The 17,666-nt window shown below is 44.1% G+C and overlaps 1 protein-coding gene across 6 annotated transcripts; it reads right to left on the reverse strand.

Annotated features, from left to right (window-relative positions):
• Nucleotides 1-224: 224 nt before the first annotated feature.
• LOC149280898 (SMAD family member 2-like) lies at nt 225-16,751 on the reverse strand. 6 transcript variants are annotated; one of them, XM_089499996.1, is made up of 10 exons: nt 16,516-16,751; nt 12,084-12,173; nt 10,704-10,897; nt 7,294-7,428; nt 6,593-6,667; nt 3,103-3,156; nt 2,419-2,631; nt 2,177-2,314; nt 907-1,051; nt 225-348 (listed from the first exon to the last, which is right to left on the reverse strand). In XM_089499996.1, exons 1-10 carry the CDS (start codon nt 16,749-16,751, stop codon nt 225-227), a joined length of 1,404 nt encoding a protein of 467 aa, XP_089356122.1. The 6 variants fall into 6 exon arrangements, with proteins under 6 accessions (XP_089356122.1, XP_089356123.1, XP_089356124.1 ...); XM_089499997.1 differs by lacking the exon at nt 12,084-12,173; XM_089499998.1 differs by lacking the exon at nt 12,084-12,173 and having other exon boundaries at nt 3,103-3,147; nt 6,587-6,667.
• Between the last annotated feature and the right edge of the window lie 915 nt (nt 16,752-17,666).

A 17,666-nucleotide genomic window follows, 5' to 3' on the forward strand; every position in this document is an offset into this window, starting at 1 on the left:
TTATTTTTTTTACACTACGATTTCATCTACTTTTGTATCAGAAACGTCATCCAACAAGGTGCTTTAGTTGATGGGACCTCAAGTGCCGTTTTCGCTTTCATTTGGATTGTAAACAGTTCATGGGGACCACACACGAAATACTACGACAGACAAGCTGTACAAGTCTGTAGCTCGGATTTCGGATTTAACCCGTAGGCTATACATTAAAGGGAAGGGGGGTGTCATTAGGACATGCTCGAGCAGCGGACTGAGGGAGAACCCATCTGAGTCAACACTTTGTCCAACCATTGCAGAGGTCCGTTCAGGTGAAGCTCGATCCAGCAAGGAGTGCTTGTAACCGTCTGCCGCCTGGGGGAATAGAATAAAAAACAAACAAACAAAAAAAAAAACGTCATTAACCGAGCAGCCAGTGAGAGCGCAGGAGGCAGGGCGCAGGAGGCAGGGCGCAGGAGGCAGGGCGCAGGAGGCAGGGCGCAGGAGGCAGGGCGCAGGAGGCAGAGCGCAGGAGGCAGGGCGCAGGAGGCAGGAGGCAGGGCGCAGGAGGCAGGGCGCAGGAGGCAGGGCGCAGGAGGCAGGGCGCAGGAGGCAGGGCGCAGGAGGCAGGGCGCAGGAGGCAGGGCGCAGGAGGCAGGGCGCAGGGCGCAGGAGGCAGGGCGCAGGAGGCAGGGCGCAGGAGGCAGGGCGCAGGAGGCAGGGCGCAGGAGGCAGGGCGCAGGAGGCAGAGCGCATTTGTTACTAAAGCCAAAGAGCTTTTGGAAATAAGATCGTGAGTGCAGGCTTTTTGCGCCTTTGCAAACGCCAACAGGACTTCAATCTCAAACAACACACAGAGCCAGGGGAACGGTAGCTGCCGACTGGCTCAGATCTGCCGCACTTGGCGTGCGTCAGCGTGAAGGTTGTCGTTACCTATATTCGGCGCCCCAGCCTTTGACGAAGCTCATTCTGATGGTGCACATTCTGGTTAACTGGTAAACCGCTTCGAAGCCTTGGTTCACAGACTGAGCGAGGAGGCCGGCAAACTCCTGGTTGTTAAAAATCTTCAGGTTGCAGCCTACGGCAAACACGTGGAAAAGCACACAATTATTGTGTTGGTTCTAGGATATATTTCAAGGAATAAAAGTACCTTAGCTTTTAGAAATTGCATGCCTAGGTGAGAATAATGGAGTTTATTCACTAAAGAGAGTAGTTGAGTTGACAGTTGAGAGGTGTGTGTGTGTGTGTGTGTGTGTGTACACACACACACACACGGCTTGCCCTGTATAGTGTATAGCTAAATTAGTGGGATTTCTTTCAGTCTCAATACACATTGAATTATGCATTATACAGGGCCAGTTCAGCCCTTCTCGCTGGAGGAGCCGACCAGCGTCAGTAGCTTGCAATTAATAGCGAAGCAAGAGTTAGAGGCACAACCATAGGCCTTAGGATAAGATTAAGACGCGTATCACACATTACTGCAAAGTCCTGGGGTTGTGAACCTGACGATATCAGAAACGGTAGAGAGAACCCGGAAAATGATGGGAAGTAAAGAAGGACCTGAAATACAGATTAAAGTAACACTCCAGCCATCATATGCACTTTAGCAGCGCGGCCCCTTTACATTTTTGTGTGGCCCATTTGGCAAATGCTCAGGGGGAATTCTGCAGAATCCCTCCAAAAGAATTTGCCCCCTCTCTCTAAACGCCATGCAGTACATGCAGAACGCGCATGATGTACTCACCTGCAGTCAGATCCAGACCTAAACGCTGCGTGTGGGGGGGTCTTTTCAGACCCCAATGTGCAGGTGTAAACTCTCCCCATTGATTTAAATGGGGGCACTTTCCTGCCACAACTTTAAACAACCATCAGTGGCAAGAAATGTCAGATCGTGGAGGAAGCCTGCAAATTCTGCTTCGGGTGAGTGCTTTCATTTCATTTCCATTTAATATATTAAAGTACTCACGGAGGGTACTCGCACGATACTACGCAGTCTGCTATATTAGGGGTTTCAGGGACATTAGACCGTCCCTGAAGTAGGAAAACATGCAATTAGTGGTGAGAGAGCTTGTCATACAGCATATCTGCAGCAAAAACTGTTCCAGAAGTACATTGAGGAAACGTGTAAATGCCCGGGGACCAGCTACACATCTGGTTATGGTGCAAGCGAGACGGCGCTCTCGGTACGTGGCGGTGCACTGACCTGGTGGGATCTTGCAGACAGTCGCCGGATGCCAACCATACCGCTGGTTACAATTTGGACTCTGAACAAAAATAGCGCTATCGCTCAGGCACTCTGCGAAAACCTCTCCTCCGATGTAATACAACCGGACTCCTCTTCCTACACACGCAACAACAACAAAAACAAACAATCGGGAAAACAATTAACTCGGACAAAATGCTTGGGTACATTAAATCTCATCACTCCACAACCCAACGGTATACCTATATGACGTCGGGTCATTTCCACCGTGGCGTTGCGGTTGACGTTGGAAAGTAAACCTAGGCAGAATCTCTCTGAATTGGATGGGTCTGTAAATCCGTCCACGGTGAGGGAAGGCTGCGAGGCGTGGAAGGTTTCTCCCACTCGCTGGTTCAGTTCATAATATGCTATCGAGCACCAAAACGCAGGCTCGGAATACGTAACAGGCTGCAGATCTACAAGAGAAAAACGTTCCGTCACGCATTTTAATATAAAGCCTGTGTTTTCATTTAACGTCTATTATTGGGACTCGCAGAGATTCGTTTTTTTGTGCAATAGACATATTTAGAAAAACGTATTTCTTTATAAACTAAATCAAAAGGCCGGGGGGCCAGCAGTAACGTTTAAAGAAACCTGACTTTTCCTGGCCCTGTCCTCAAAACAATGTTGCTTTGTGACCGTGGGGGCAGCATTGAAAGCAATGACATTAAAAAGATTTGGGAATAAACCCTAAGAAAAATTACGTTTTTTCCAATTATTGCCCCCCTTTTTTTTTTTTTTTTAATTTACATATTTGTTTTCAAGTATCGTTTCATACGTATGAACACAAATTCAAATTAAAGCACCGACTCTCCTGGAGATTATGATGATTACGAACACGCTTGTTATGTACGCCTAGAAGTAACGCAGGAGGACGATGTTCTTACCGAGTCCGTGGTTGACTGGAGATAGCGTGCTGGGAGAAAGCTCCGCTGGAGACCCTGCGTATCATGAAAAGAAGGGGTTAAATAGACAAGCCGTGGCCTGCGGTAAGATGTACACGAAGTATTGGCGGTTAAAGCCTCGTTGCATCAGATTATGCGGAGGTGACTTGTTGTCACACATGGAACGGCGGCACGAGCCATTTTACTACCAAAAGGTAAAAGTGAAATGTTACGTTTGGAAACTTTCTTGCCATCAGATGGCAATGAGATTCAAGCAGTCGTCCAACATTGACTAGTTAAACCCCCAACAGGCTAACTAGTCAATGATTGCCATGTGCGCTCCGTCAACCACACTTCGGTAGCTTTAGGGTCAGCCGAGTACCGGCCCAAGTCTAAAGCAATTAGCCAGTATCCAAGCGCATGCCGACGAGTCCCGTTTAGGTTTTGTCTAAAGGCTATCTAGTACAGCTGGGCATTTGCCCTAAAGGACCCATATATAAAGTGAATATAGAGGCAAAAATGTGAATTTTTTTGCATATGCCTACCCAGGAGCCCTTCCAGGGGTGGTAGCAAGTTAGCGGTCACTCAGCTGTTTTCTAGCTGTAACAATTCCAAAAAAGGGGTTTCTAACCATCAATTATTCTTTTAAACTTAAACTTGAATCAGCAAACACAACATGCCATTGGGACACAGGAGTGATGGGAGTGATAAAGGGCCATAGGAACGCAGGAGTGATGGGAGTGATAAAGGGCCATAGGAACGCAGGAGTGATGGGAGTGATAAAGGGCCATAGGAACCCAGGAGTGATGGGAGTGATAAAGGGCCCTTGGTACACAGGAGTGATGGGAGTGATAAAGGGCCCTTGGTACACAGGAGTGATGGGAGTGATAAAGGACCCTTGGTACACAGGAGTGATAAAGGGCCATTGGAACGCAGGAGTGATGGGAGTGATAAAGGGCCCTTGGAACGCAGGAGTGATGGGAGTGATAAAGGGCCCTTGGTACACAGGGGTGATAAAGGGCCATTGGCACACAAGAGTGATGGGAGTGATAAAGGGCCATTGGCACACAGGAGTGATGGGAGTGATAAAGGGCCATTGGCACACAGGAGTGATGGGAGTGATAAAGGGCCTCTGTACGCCTATGAAGAGATTCCATTAAAAATCCGCCGTTTCCAGCTACAATAATCATTCACAGCATTAACCCCGTCTGCGCTGGATCCATTTCATGTTATTTTAATTGCCAAAATTCGCTAATCTTTCAAAAACAAGGACATTCCCAAGTGACCCCAAACGTTTAACCCCTTCGTGACAAAGGCTGATTTTACTTTTTGTACCCTTCGTGACAATGGCCTTTTTAACATTTCTGCGCGGCTTGTGTTTAGCTGTAATTTTCTTCTTTCCCGTTTACTGAACCCACACACATTAGATATTGTTTTTTTCAGGACAAGAAGGGCTTTCTTTAGATGACATTGTTTTGATTGTATCATATTATTTACTATTAAAAAAAGTATAAAATATGGTGAAAAATTTAGAAAAAAATGACTGTTTCTAACTTTTAGTTGAAAAATCTTTTACTCATCTATAAAAGGTAATGAAAAAACCTGCTAAATGGATTCTACTATTTGTCCTGAGTTTAGAAATACCCAATGTTTTTATGTTTTTTTGCTTTTTTCTACCCATTATGGGGCAATAAGTACAGGTAGCGTTTTGCTATTTCAAAGCCATTTTTTCCAAATCTGGTAATTCTTCCCCCCATGTGCCATTTCGGGTATCTTTGAAGCCGGCCAATGCAATTTACCCCATCAAGTCATATATTTTTGAAAACTAGACAGCCCTGGGTATTTCAAATGCTAGTATTTTAACTCTTTCCATGCACCATATCTACCACCAGTCTTTGTCAAACTTTGTGGTAGTCATTTTTTTGCATTTGTTTTGTCACACATTTTACTTCAGGTATGAATTAAAAGGTTCTCGTTTATGTCACTATCACAAAACACCCCAATATGTGTTCAGCAACATCTCCTGAGTACAGCGATACCTCACATGAATGATTTTGCCTGGCCGTTTGGGGGCAAAAGGGCCACATTTGGGACATGCGCATTTCTCAATGTTGAACTTTGGCATTTGGGATCCACTGCCCATGCCCTATTTGGTACATCTTTGAGCCGGGCCATTTCAGTGTGCCCAACAAAACCATATATTTTTCAAAACTAGATACCCCAGGGTATTTTAAATGCTGGTATTTTAACTCTTTGCATGCACACATTTTACCACCAGCATGTTTTCAAAGTTTGCAGTAGTATTTTTGTGTGTGTATTTTTCCCACACACACCTACTTTATGTATGAATTTACAGCGCCTGGTATATGCCGCTGTCACACGACACCCCAATATGTGTTCAGCAACATCTCCTGAGTGCAGTGATACCCCACATGCATGGGTTTGTCATTTTTGTGGGAACTAAAAGGCCACATTTGGTACGTGTGCATTTTTCTAATTGGAAATTAGATGTGTGGCCATCCTTCCCCCGGTGTTAATTGGGACGTTGTTGAACCCGGCCAATTCAATTTACCCCATCAAATCATACCTTTTTTAAAAGTAGACACCCCACGGGCATTTAATATGCCAGTATTTTAACTCTTTCCATGCGAGAATTGTTTTAAGCTAATATGCTAATTTTAGGACTTGCTCACAAAAATATATTTTTTATATATATTTTTTTTTTGTCTTTTTAAAAAAAAAAAATTTAACATTTTTTTTCAACTTGGAGGTTCCCCTGATAGTGACATCAGTGGGAAATGATTTTTACATTTTACTAGTTTTTTACTATTTTTTTTCTAATTATTATTAATTTTATTTTATTTTTTAATTTATTTTTACTAATCACACTGTGATTAGAAAGCTGGGTTCCATTGACTTGCATGGTGAATGCAGTACCTGTATTCAACCTGCAAGTGGAGCCAAAGTTCTCTAGATGGTCTGGACCATCTAGCGAACTTTTAAAATTTGTTGGTTCCTGTTACAGGGCAGCGGCCATCTTGCTTGACGGCGAAGATCATCGGGAGCTGCGGCTGTGACCACTCTCCGGAGCGGTCACAGCCCATCGAAAGGTAAGTGTTTGGTGTCGCTGGATGCCTCCTGATTGAGGCATTCCAGCGACACCATTTAAGTTTAGGAGGCGATCGTTGATCGCCTCCTAAACGCTTTTAAAACGGGCGTCCGCCGCCATACAAAGATCGCGGCGTTGCTGAATGCCTCGAGGTCGAGGCATTCAGCAACGTTTTTGGGGTGCAGAAAGCGAAAACAGATCGCTTTCTGCACCCGTTTAAAGACGTGCCGGTCCTGGCACGTCAATTGTCGTAAAGCACATGCTTTTCCGTGTCGTGCCAGGACCGGCAATTGTCGTTAAGGGGTTAAACTGTAGAGTAAATTGCAGCGGTCGATCAGTAATTTGCGAGTGAATAATTAGGGAACATAAAAGGAAAGCGGTTACCTGTATCCATGCTTTGGTTAATTTGCTGGTCGCTTGTTTCTCCATCTTCACTTATGTATCCAGGAGGTGGCGTTTCTATGGAAAAATATAATATAATATTATATATATACCAATATACAGTATCTTTTTATTGTTTTGCGGATATTTAGTATCAGAACCAGCATTCCTTATGGGGACAAAGTGATGCAGATTCTGAGAACAGAAGTGAAATTCACCGTTCGTATCGGTAGAGACCGGTGGCTGCAAAATACATGAGGTTGGATATTTTGCTTCTACAATACATTTGTGATGTTTTATTAAGCCTACTTTACTATTCATCGTTAAGGGACATCACTAGGAAGGGCTGAGCTGGCCCTGTATAATGTATATTTCAATGGGTGAGAATGACAAACCGTACTTTACTCGGGGCAGCCAAGCTCCTCTTGCAGCAGAAGCTTGCTAGGGCTGGCCCTTCATAATGTATAATGAAGTCAAGGAGTTGAAATATAACTAAATTAAGTTTAATCACTAAAGGGGGAAAATTACTGCAGAAATTACTAATCACCGAGTAATTCGTGGCCATTTTTTTTCAAACCTCCAGATCCCAAATGATCCAAATTTGGCACCCAGACCAAAATCAGATTTAAATATAGTCAATAACATAGGCGCGCGGTATGGCGGATGAATGCGTCGGCCCCCGTAGCGTTAAGCTGTATCGTTACCAGGTATATAGCTGCTTCGGGGCTCGATCCCTGCGGGGAAGTTAGTGTTCTCCGGAATGGAATGCGTGTAGTCATCAAGAGGGGGCAACTCCGTCAAGATCTCTGTATGTCGCGGCACCAGTACGGGGGGTAGAACTAAAAAGCGGGAGAGACGAAAAGAATCAGAAATACGCTTCAAAACATTACGTGCGCAACTCGCAATATACGGTCTGAAACAAACCCGATTTAAAGAACAGCAATGGTGAATGAATGAAAACCATTACAGACTTACACTAAACGCAACGAAATGACGGGTGCAGCCGAGTAATATTCGCAGGCGGTGCTTCACTCTCTTCACTTGCGTTTACTTTTCACAAACCGCAGGCCGAGTATCCCTTATCCACAATTCCCAGCCACTGCCGTCCGCTCTGCTGTTCAGGATTCTCCTCGCTGTCCGAAAGCGATTCCCAAAGCACCTCCGCTCCCTTTCATGGACAGGGAAGCCCGAACAACGGAGCGGACAGAGGCGAGGAGACCGAGCCGGTACCCAAAATACTTCCGCTCCCAAGCACTTCAGATCAGGGATACTCCACCTGACGTTCTGACGCACATCCAAGTACTTTTTTTTTTTTTTATGGATTACATTTACGTTCCACGCTTGTACTTCACCCCGGGGAAACCTCGGTGGGCTCCGCTACACTGCCGGGGACTTGTAGGCGATTGCCTCTCGGCCTGCAGCTACATAAGGGACAAGTAGCTAGCTGACAGAGCCCACTGCCTATATCCTAATGTATCCAGCACTCTAGGGGTTAAACACAGACATCTATTTCACCCTGAAGAGAATCAACAGACTATTTAATGAACGAATGTCTAATTCAGAGAGTCCATCCAAAGACTGTTTAAATGTTTAAAAAGAATTAAAAAGTATTTTAAGATTATTTGCCTTTAACCCCTTAAGGACCGGGCTCATTTTTTCTTTTTGTACCCTGTGGGACCGAGGCTGCTTTAACACTTTTGTGGTGCTTGTGTTCAGCTGTAATTTTCTCCTCACCCATTCAGTGTACCCACACAAGTTATATATTGCCTTTTTCAAGACAAGATGGGCTTTCTTCAGATACCATTATTTTGATCATATCTTATTTACTATTAAAAAACAAAAAAACACGGTGAAAAATTGAAAAAAAACATTTTATGACTTATTGGAAAAATATTTTACTCACCTAAAAAAGCAAGTAAAAAAACTAGCTAAATAGATTCTACTACTTGTCCTGAGTTTAGAAATACCCAATGTTTTTATGTTTTTTTGCTGTTTTTTGTAAGTTATAGGGCAATAAGTACAAGCAGCGTTTTATGATTTCCAAACCTTTTTTAACAAATCCGGTCATTCTGCCTCCATCTCCTCTTTGGAAAATCTTTAAAGCCGGTTAACTCAATTTAACCCATTCAAACCATATATTTTTGAAAACTAGACACCCCAGGGTATTCCAAGTGCTGTTATTTTAACCCTTCATGCACCAATTATACAACTACACTTTGTCAAACTTTGTAATAGTAATTTTTTTTATTTTTTTTCACACAAATTGTACTTTAGTTATAGATATACAGGTCCTGGTATATGCCACTGTCAAACAACACCCCAATGTGTGTTCAGGAACATCTCCTGAGTGCAGTGATACCCGACATGCATGGGTTTGTCGTGTTGTTTGAGATTTAAAATGTCACATTTGGAAAGTGCGCTTTTTTTTCTCCATTTTGGTCAGTCTGTACTGAGCTAGGCCACTCCAATTTACCCCATCAGCCATTTTTTTTTTTTATGTTAGACACCCGTTGGGTATTTGAAGTGCTTTTATTTTGACTCTTTGTTGAGATTTTTGAGAAATTTTAGCACTTGCTCAAAATAATACTTTATTTTTTTAATTTTTTTTATATATATATTTATTTATTTTTTTTACACATTTTGCTGGTACTGGATGGTTCATCAAGTGACATCACTGCATAATTATTTTTAAATGTTAGCACATTTTTTTATTTTTTGAATATTTTACTAATCACATTGTGATTAGAAAGCTGGGCTCCATTGACTTGCATGGTTGAATGCAGTACCTGTATTCAACCTGCAAGTGGAGCCAGAGTTCTCTAGAGGGTCTGGAGACCGTCTAGCGAACTTCTAAAACTTGATTGGTTTTTTTTACAGGGCAGCTGCGGCTGTGACCGCTCTCCGGAGCGGTCACAGTCCATCCCCAGGTAAGTGTTTGGTGTCGCTGGATGCCTCCTGATCGAGGCATTCCAGCGACACCATTTTAGTTTAGGAGGTGATCGTTGATCGCCTCCTAAACGCTTTTAAATCGGGCGTCCGCCGCCATACAATGTATGGCGGCTGTTGACGCCCCGGGGAGGGGCCAGACATGGCCCCCGATGCCGATCTCGGCCTTGCTGAATGCCTCGACATCGAGGCATTACAGTAACGCCGTTTAAGCGAAGAAAGTGATTGTTGATCACTTTCTAAGCTTATTTAATTTTTTGAACCGGCAAAGGTCATTAAGGGGTTAACGTTTCTGCAAAAAGCGAGTATAATTTAAAAGGCTCCTTAATAAAAAATCCTTATTGATAGTCTGTGATGCCGCGGTACGTGCGCACCGCGCAGGCGTGTGTCTGTCCCATTCGGCCCCCTTCTAGTCGCCGTTTCTCCTGCTGTAAAGACTCAAACCTTAATCAGTCGTTGGTCTCGTCTTAGATTCAGGAGCCATGTGTCTACCCCGTGCATGTTTAATACCCTCGTGGTGTTAAAGATACGCACGATTATCCCACCACCCAATGATCTCTTACCGTAAGCTGCTAATTATTTTTGATCGGCTCAGGCAGCCGTTGTGAGAACGGAGGGAGAAGAGAGAGAAGTTCACTGCCACTATGGGGCTTATTCACTAAGGGGTGTGGGGGTGTCAGCGGAGTTTGCAGGAGAATTGTGGTTGCAGCTTCCCTGTATTATGCATATTTCAATGCGCAGGGAGACTAAAGAAATCTCACTGATTTAACATGAGGCAGGGCGAGCCCTTCTTGCGTAGAAATTTGCCACTGACAGCCCCCCTGGTGATGCATGGACTCCAGTAAGTGGAAATCGCTCCTGCCCACTCGGACTTTAGTGGATGAGGCACTCCGACAGAGCTCTCGGCTCCCAGAAAGTGGAAAAAACACGTATTTTCTAGTTAAGAAAGCTGTAACATGACAGACACACGATGCTTCAAAAAAAATGCCAATAATGGTAGATTTACTCGAAACATAGCGCTGCAGTGTATGGAATGCTACAATAGCAATCAACAGAGTATACCAATCCTATTCCTGTGGTCGCTATGGTAACAAGACCAGTTTCCACACCAAGACCACTTTTTAAACATATCCCCCCCCCATGTCCTTGCCCGTGGAAGCCGGCTTACCTGGGGTCTCCACTCTCTGGTAGTGATACGGGTTCACACAGACCTCATCCTTTTTAAGGTTAAAAGCATATTCACAATTTTCGATGGCTTTCAGCTCGTGGTGACTGTGAAGGTCGGGCCAGCGCCACAGCCGGCAGTAAATAACGTGAGGCAAGCCTTTGCGGTGGGACACTTGGAGGCGGCCGTCAAGAGACCTGGACAGCAGAAGAATTCGGATTTAAAATAAATAAAATAAAAAAAAAAAATAAATAAAAAAAAAGGTGGCTTGCTGAAATATTACCCGCCAGGTAAACAGGACACAGACATTGAAGCGAGAAGGAGAAAGAGAAAATTACAAGTCACGGAAAAAAAAAAATAGAAATAAAAACAAAACAAAAAAGCAAAGCTTTTCCCCCAACCCAAAGCACACAAGCAATCCCGCCACACAGCACCTGCTAGAAGAAAATTAGTTGAGAAAGGAAGCATAATGAGGAAAAATTCAAAGAAGATGTTCTGCGGCAGATCAGGTCGTACGGAGCGTACGGAGAGACGGCAGCAATAGCCGCTATAAGGCTGTCATGCAAACACAAAGACTGCAGCGACATTCAAGAAACAGAATACAGAAGCAAGCGAGGGAAGCAAGAACACAAACATTAAATCGCAAAGCCTGGAGTATATCGCAGCAGCGGCCCTCGTCACCAACAGGAAGAAAAAAAAAATGAATTTAAAAAAAATCTCAGCCCCCCCCTTTTTAACTAATCTCACCTGGATGCTTTGTTTGTTTGTTATTTTTTTTTTTTTTTAATTTAAACTAAAAGTGTTTTTTTTTTTTAGCGCGCTATCAGCCACGAGGCGTGATTAAGAAAGCATGAGGGGAAAAAAAAAATATTTAAAAAAAAAAAGGTTAAAACCCCCGCATTAACTAACTGTTCTATCACGGAGCCCAGCTGCAGATGTATAATAACACAAATGCAGATGTAAATGGTTGTGAGATGAGGACAAAGACTTAACACAAACCGGGAAAGTTTTCCAGGAATGGAGCGTGTCGGGGGAAATGTAACGCTGTTACCCCTCGATTAATAAAAGATATAGCGAATGGGCGTTTTCGTGCTGATAACGAGTATATTTTTTACGTATTACGTTAACGAGAGAAAGAGAGAAAAGAAAGAAAAAGAAATTTCTTTGGTCAAAACATCAGCTAGAAATAAAAAAAGTTATCAATCAGCTTTATTTATAAACGCTGGCAGACGATTTGAACATCGAGCCAATTAGTTTTAGAAGAGGCATCCTGAGAATGAAAGGTTGTCTCGCTGAAGCATCCGCCAAACCCCCCCCCTGAAATAAAACGTCTCCCCCCGCACCCCCAGAGCTCTATAATGCGACAGAGTGCAGAATATTCACCTGGTTTGTTCAGAGTAGCTGTAAAGGCCTGTGGTATCCCACTGATCTATGGTATTTGATGTACTCAGTCCCCATATTTCAGAGCAAGTGCTGTGCATAAATCGAAAAAAAAAAACAAAAAATTGATGTGAATATGGAAGCATGGTTATTTGATACACCATGATGTAAAACACGGGGGGGAGGGGGGGGTAAAAAAATAAAACGGACAGGTGACTTCCTTCACAGGTAGGACTCAAAGAGCGGCATCGTCGGTGTAAAGGAAGCAGTTTATAATGGAACATGTGACCTGGATAAGCTATGGTAATGCTGGAACAGAACCGTGATCGCATGGAGCCGGCCGGCCGCAGAGAGGGGCCGGCGTACACACAACATGGGGTTACAAAAAGGCATGTGAAGAACACGCTGGCAAAAGGCAGGCTTCGCTACACGTGTGTTTAAAGCGGGGGGGGGGGGTTATACATATCACAAAAACACGACGATGAACCGCAGCGGCCGGTTCCTTATAAACTTTAAATAAAGCGTGACGCGCAAGGAGAATCCAACGCCGATTATACCCGATCATCAGATCCCCCCTAACACACAGACGTCGCTTTAGAAGGTTGCGTGCTCATGGAGGATCCCAACGAACACGACGACAGCAAAATTCCAGTACCCCGCGCCAATCTCCACCGCAAGGTCTACCCCGGGGGCTTTAGGATCCGAAAAACTGCCCAACAGCAACCCTGCCCAACGCAGCCCCGTCCTAAACATCCACGCGGGTCGGCGACATCTCCTACAGGGCGTGGCGGTAGAGGGACGGCGGGTAAATTACTTCACAGGGGCTACCGGAAAGCAACCGGTACGTCAGAGCACAACGGGGCCCGTCGTACGATGAGATCCCGGCTCAGGTGTTTATAGCGGAGGAGCCGTCTGTAACACTGTAGCCACCGGGACAAATCCTGGCAGCTTCGGCGATACACTGTGACAAACTGCGAAACTAGGGGTTTTTTATTACATTGCACCCATGTATTTTAAAATAACCCTAGATATGTATGATCCGCTGTGCAGCGCTGCACAGTATGATGGCGCTATAAAAACCAATAAAGTTTAGCTCTTTAAAAAATCTAGACAGAAAAAAAAACAAGCAGTCTGGGCTACAACCGACGAGCCACGATCCCGACGTCTAGGCGCAGTTTGCTTAAACAATGTAACGCACGGAAAGCGGACGGACGGCGGGACTCCATCACGGTAAGCACTGAGGGATCATGGGAAATCAGCACCGCATGACATTAGCAGGGGCAGATGTGACGTCGCTTCTGGATGGCGGCTTTCAGTATCGATTCAATTCTGGTTTCAGCCCCAGTGATGCCCCTTATTCTATAATACAGATTCCGTATTTCACACACACTACTGTTCAGAAAGGTCCTTGTTGGGGGGTGGGGGGAGTTGTCCATTAAAATAACATGAAATGGATCAGAAATCCAGCGCAGACGGGGTTAATGTTGTAAATGACTATTGTAGCTGGAAACGGCTGATTTTTCATGGAATCTCTTCATAGGCGTACAGAGGCCCTTTATCACTCCCATCACTCCTGTGCCACAATGGCCTTTTATCACTCCCATCACTCCTGCGTTCCAATGGCCCTTTATTACTCCTATCACTCCTGCGTTCCAATGGCCCTTTATCACTCCCATCACTCCTGCCCTCCAATCGCCCTTTATCACTCCCATCACTCCTGCGTTCCAATGGCCCTTTATCACTCCCATCACTCCTGCGTTCCAATGGCCCTTTATCACTCCCATCACTCCTGTGTTCCAATGGCCCTTTATCACTCCCATGTTCCAATGGCCCTTTATCACTCCCATCACTCCTGTGTTCCAATGGCCCTTTATCACTCCTGTGTTCCAATGTTCCAGTATTTTAAGAAGATCCACTACATTTTAACCATTACATTCTTCCAATAAAATGAATAGCTTGAGCTATGTGTGTTTAAAAAGTTCAGTGGAAAATCATGGCAAAATCTGTATAATGAATTTACCGCACTGCTGCATTTTACAGCACACATACATACACATATATATATACACACACAGACACACATCATTTTTAGCATCTGTACCAGTGGATAAACAACGTACGATTCCACTCTAATCTTTTCTTTATGACATTTAATTTTACGATAAGCTTTCTGGAGAATCCGTCTCCCTTCATTAAGTCGAAAGCAATAAACAGAACGAATGCCAAAAGCTGGATTTGTTGCAGTGTATGGGTCAAAAACCGGAAACACTAGTCCTAAAAACGGAACGTTGGCCCATTAAACCGGTATGGTTACACACGCGCACGCACGCTTCCCTTTGATTTCTAGCCGCTGTTAGCAAAAAAACTATTGCTGGTTTATTTTTATGCCTCTGACATCACGACACAAAACGGCGCATAAAGCACTGAAATTTTGTGAAAATCATCTGGTTTTATATTTTAAATTGCTTGTTATTTATTTTCAAATATTTGCGCAGCCACAAAAGATCGTTTAATAGACGTGATTACCCGACCCGCAATACAAGCGGAGACGGTAAATAAGACTTCATTTACAGGCCAGATGCCGAATGAAAGCGATTGCCGCACTCGCGCTGCCTTAGTTGTATTTTTTTGCCCGTTATATTCATTTAACGGATTAACCGCCATTATTCGGGATTACCTATAAATCAGGAAACCGAGAACGAAAGGACCGGCGTACGTCACGGGCGGGGAAAACCAACAGACGCCCGAAAACACCAAAACCATCAACTTAGTGTATTTCTATTTAAAAGGGGGATTTTAAATATATATATATTTCATATAGAAAGTTGCCATACCAGACACTAGTAGTATATATATATATATATATTTTTTTATTATTATTATGTTCTTTCTTCTCTGACTTTAGTATGATGGTGTGCTGCTGCTGCTTATAATAATGTGTTTGCTCTGCCTTTCAGAAGTTGTACTTGTAGAGAATGAGGACATCATCTAAAACTAGAGGGTCAGGAAGCAAGGACGTTTCACTGTGGGGGGGCAGATAAGTGGATCAGCCTCCCAGCAGAAGTGGTAGAGGGTAATACAGCGAGGGGATTTAAACATGCATGGGACGGACATACGGCTCCTGAATCTAAGACGAGACCAACGACTGATTAAGGTTTATAGTTTGGTTAGTAAGTGTAGAGATGTTCTCCCTCTGACAAAAAACCCCACCACGGGGTATTAATCACTGACGGGGTGCAGTCCTAACCTCGGATGTGGAACATAAGTATAACTCTCTTATTTATAAAGTGCTGGCCATTCCCACGGCGCTCCTTCCAGTCCCTACATTTAAAGGCTCTGACAAAACTACAAGCGATGAACCGATGCATACATAATAATAATGTAATATAAAACGTCTCCGATATCATTAACAACGTCTGTGCGACCGGGCCATCAACTTCATTAACTTCCCTCTACGTCAGGACTTTTGGGTAACGTTAAGCCATTGAGTCAATTCTTCTATTTCTTTGTGTTCTATGCATCTAACCCCCTAACAACAAGTCCCTTAAAACAGGGAGGTGAGGATTGTATGAAGCGCTGCGTAAATTGTTGGCGCTATATAAATAAGATAATAATAATAATAATAATAAGGTGTATACCTGCATACACACGCGTGATTCAGAGCGTTTGGCATCGAGGCGAGTAACACATACCTCAGGGATGGGAGTTTCCTGCACAGCAAAGGGGTTCATCCTCTGAAACTACATCGTCCAGACGCAACGTCAGGGACAGCGGGTCATTAAAAGGGCCAGAACCAGACATTATCCTGTCCTTAGTATGTTCTCTTACTAAGCATAAATATTACAATTCGGTGTTTATCTCTGTGCGAAAGTAACGGTCATTTTAAAGTATTAGTACTCACTATTAACGCCAGTTACACGAGGAAGGAGAAATCGAGCCGTGTCGCCTACACGCGCTCCTCTCGTATGCGCGAGACACAATCGCTGGTCTTCGGAACACGCGTAAGCTACACGGGATCACGCCAAATAAAACGCAAAGCCCTCGGAAATACCCGCGAGCGATAACCTGGTCCAAACACACCGATGAACAACAGCCGGATACCCACACGGCAACCAGACCACGAGTTCACAGTTAACACTGACGTGTTGACCAAGGAAATTATAAAGTAAAATGATTGTTAATTAGGACCCCTGAACCAAAAAAAAAAAAAAAAAGTCAACATTTAAAGAATACACTTCACACACATTATGGGTGCGGAACAAAGCAGAACGCATTTTGCGGCTATGATGTCAGAGTCGTCTACGTGCTTCACAGATGCCAGGCGTCACTTGGAACACTGGGGTTAATTTTGTTGAGTGATTAAAGAAAAAAAAAAAAAGGCTTTAATTATGTTTTGGGCGACACCATCAGCCACTATTAAAGCCCAGACACGTACCTCGGGATGGTCACGCATTTCGTGTTGCAGTTCTGCGTAGTGATGGCTTTCTCGAGCTCGTCTAACTGGCCTGTTTTCTTCAGCTTTTTCACCAAGCTTTTTACGGCTTTCTCGCACCATTTTTCTTCCTGACCGTTCTGTTCGCCGCCGCCCGCTCCGCCGGTACCGCTGGCCGATTTCTTCCACCCCAAAAGGCGCTTTACGACAGGCGGGGTGAAGGGTAGGATGGAGGACATGCTGGCAGCGCTCGCTGAAAGAATCCGGTCCACGTCTTATCTGAATTTTAAAGACAAAAGTGGCGAGAATAATGAATTATTGTCATTGCATTTATTTCCCAGGTTCCATAAAGTAACGCAGGGTGTAGTAAATAGTCAATTAACACGTACTTTGGTAAAAAAAAAAAAAATTATATATATATATATATATATATACACACACAAACATATACATACACATACATACACACACACACACTACCATTCCATTGTAATTCCAATAATAATGTAAAGAGGGCCCGGGTATAAAACGGCTCCAATATCATTAACAACGTCTGTGCGACCGGGCCATCAACTTCATTAACTTCCCTCTACGTCAGGACTTTTGGGTAACGTTAAGCCCAAGAAGAAAAAAAGTTTGGGGTCAATGAGCTGTTTTTATGGAAAACAAGGAAATTTCTCTCTGTAACATAATTGCACATGGGTTTTCTAACCATCAATGAGCCACTGGAACCCAGGAGTGATGGGAGTGATAAAGGGCCATAGGAACGCAGGAGTGATGGGAGTGATAAAGGGCCATTGGAACGCAGGAGTGATGGGAGTGATAAAGGGCCATTGGAACGCAGGAGTGATGGGAGTGATAAAGGGCCATTGGAATGCAGGAGTGATGGGAGTGATAAAGGGCCATTGGAACACAGGAGTGACGGGAGTGATAAAGGGCCATTGGAACACAGGAGTGATGGGAGTGATAAAGGACCATTGGAACACAGGAGTGATGGGAGTGAAAGGAGGATTGGAACACAGGAGTGATGGGAGTGAAAGGAGGATTGGAACACAGGAGTGATGGGAGTGAAAGGAGGATTGGAACACAGGAGTGATGGGAGTGATAAAGGGCCTCTATAAGTCTAGAGATTCCATTAAAAAATGTTCAGCTAC

This window comes from Sceloporus occidentalis, unplaced genomic scaffold, assembly GCF_023333645.1.
Source record: "Sceloporus occidentalis isolate IW3139 unplaced genomic scaffold, rSceOcc1.0.p SCAF_144, whole genome shotgun sequence".
Taxonomy (NCBI): Eukaryota; Metazoa; Chordata; class Lepidosauria; order Squamata; family Phrynosomatidae; genus Sceloporus; species Sceloporus occidentalis.